Source organism: Mastomys coucha, unplaced genomic scaffold, assembly GCF_008632895.1.
Source record: "Mastomys coucha isolate ucsf_1 unplaced genomic scaffold, UCSF_Mcou_1 pScaffold9, whole genome shotgun sequence".
In the NCBI taxonomy this organism is placed as follows: Eukaryota; Metazoa; Chordata; class Mammalia; order Rodentia; family Muridae; genus Mastomys; species Mastomys coucha.
The window spans coordinates 17,401,140-17,403,574 of NW_022196915.1; the positions used below are offsets into that span (position 1 = coordinate 17,401,140).

A 2,435-nucleotide genomic window follows, 5' to 3' on the forward strand; every position below is an offset into this window, starting at 1 on the left:
CCCCCCCCCCCCCCCCCGCCACTGGGATGGGTTCTTGCAGTCAGCCTGCCCAGACTGTCCCAAACATTCCATGCTTCACATTCCCAAACAGTCTGTGGACAACAGTGCCAGCACCTCCCACCTGCAAGTGAGCAGCTGTCCCCAGAGATACGGGGTACCCCTGGCCGTCTCCTCTCACCAGGGCGGCTGCCCATCATCTCCAGGAATAAACTCCAGCTAGTCGCTGCGTGGATCTGAATCATCTGAGAGGTTCCAAAGGAGGGGAGTGACTACCCAGGACGCACAAGCAAGCTATATAAGTTTCCAAGGGTTGGGCTCCACGCAGATCTTTTCCTGAGGCTACTGCCTGCCAGAGAGTTACCAAAGGAGAGCTTGCTTGGCATCTACCATGTCTGAGGTAAGAAGACCCAGTGGGGCCCATCTGGTGCCAAGGAAGTTGGGAGGGCATGGCAGGACACTAATTAGTAGGGTCTGCCCTGAAGTAAAAGCCAAGCCTAATCAAGAGGCACTGTGGCCCTTCCAGGCTGGCCCCAGAGAGAAGACCCTGGGTCCCACCAAGTTCTGTTAGACGGCCTTGGTTGGTCCAGGCTTCTTGTGAGGGGTTGGGGGCAGGAAGTGCTTGTATAGAACTGTGTGCCTTTGTATGTATATGAGGGAGCTGGCTTTGATGGCTTAGTGTGTCCAGATGTGTGTACATTTGTAATCTGGAGGAAGGACAAGGCTGGTGGCTGTACCTAGAGATCACAGCTGTCTATTTCCCTATGAGGGTGTGTCTCTGCAGGCCCAGCTTTCCCTGGGAGCTCAGCCCAGGCTGAGGGAATCCTTGCACCTGCCTGCAAGGCTTAGGAAGGACTAAGGCCCCAGCCTCTCAGGCGCCTGCCCTGCCCTGGGTGGAGGGAAAGGGGAAGCACTAAATCCCGGCTTTGCTGGAACAAGAACAGCAAGGCCGTCCTTGCTCCCGTCTGCATGGCTGTCTACCCGTTCCCTTCCCAAACACAGTAAATATCAGTGTTTTTGTTTTAGGAAAAGCGGGGAGGGGCAGTCTGTATGGGACTTTGCCACCTTTGTAAACGGGTCTTAGAATTCACGAGATTCCCTAGGGCTCCTCAGTCCTGAAGTTCATCTTTTTCCTGTCTGCCCCTTGTGTCCAGTCCTGAACTTGGTCTGACAAACAGGGCCAGTGAGAGGATGCGGCGGTCACCACCCCCAGGAGCTCCCTCCCTGTCTCTGGGGCAGGGTCAGGTGTCCAAGTCAGACTAAGAGGGCAGGGGGACTTGCAGGAGTTGGAAGAGGAGCGAGCTTTGAATTGGCTTAATTCAGTAACCTGGGAAGGAGGAACCCCTGCCAAAGTTGGAGGGGTCTTCATGTCAAGGCATTGAATTTGTAAGGTTCTTGGCTTTCCAAGGTTGGCACTCCTGAAGCCCCTGTCAAGAAGAAGCGTCCCCCTGTGAAGGAAGAAGACCTGAAGGGGGCCCGAGGGAACCTGGCCAAGAACCAGGAGATCAAGTCTAAGACATACCAGGTCATGCGGGACTATGGTGAGTGTTCCCCAGGGCGTGTTGGAGGCACAAGGGTTGCAGACATAAGCATCCCCCATTGGTAATTGAGAGGTGAGGGTTTCTGGGCATAGGAGAGGCTGCACACAGCATAGGGAGCCTTGCCCCTGAGAAAACCAGTTTAGGTCCCTGATTTCACCTCCTCCATCTCTTGCCTACAGAGCAAGCTGGCTCAGCTGCCCCATCTGTATTCAGCCGCAACCGCACAGGCACTGAGACAGTCTTTGAGAAGCCCAAAGAGGGACCTGCTAAGAGCGTCTTTGGCTGAGAAGTGCGCATTGCACCACACACCTGGACACAGGACCCTTCCCACAAACTCTTTTTTTTTTTTTAAATGCTGGAAGACGCCTTTCTTCTGCTGCTTCTGGAACTATCATGACTCTCACAACCCTAGCTCTTGGAAACACCAATAAAGAGTATGCCCAGTGCCTCCAACCTTGGGACGTTGCCATGGCCACTCCCTGCAGAAGAAGAGAGGGAAGTATAGGGACATAGCATATTCAGTGCCCTCCCTGGACTCTGAGGTGGGCCAGAGAATGATGTGTGTGCTTTCAGAACCACTGAGGTATCCTAGGAAGAACCTTAGACATGGGAGTCCTGATATGGACTTTCTGAGGGACGTAGACTTATCTGTTCTTCCTAAACCTCTGTTTTAGGCTGGAAAGCTGGTGTCATAGCGAAGAGGACTCTGGTTCAGTTCCCAAATGTCCACATGGTAGCTCATAACCATTTAACTCTGCCACCCTCTTCTGGCTTCTGCGGGCATTGCATACACATGGTACACCTGTAGTAAAAATATTCATATACCTAAAATTAAAAAAAAGTGTAAAACTAACCTTCGGTTTCCCGTCATGCACATGAGGAGAGTTGAGTCAATGC

General features: G+C 52.9%; 1 protein-coding gene across 1 annotated transcript; it reads left to right on the forward strand.

The window, feature by feature from the left end:
• The first annotated feature begins 44 nt into the window (after window positions 1-44).
• Window positions 45-1,991, forward strand: Mustn1 (musculoskeletal, embryonic nuclear protein 1). The gene is made up of 3 exons (XM_031361164.1): window positions 45-397; window positions 1,406-1,538; window positions 1,718-1,991. Exons 1-3 carry the CDS (start codon window positions 389-391, stop codon window positions 1,822-1,824), a joined length of 249 nt encoding a protein of 82 aa, XP_031217024.1. The 5' UTR covers window positions 45-388; the 3' UTR covers window positions 1,825-1,991.
• Window positions 1,992-2,435: the final 444 nt, after the last annotated feature.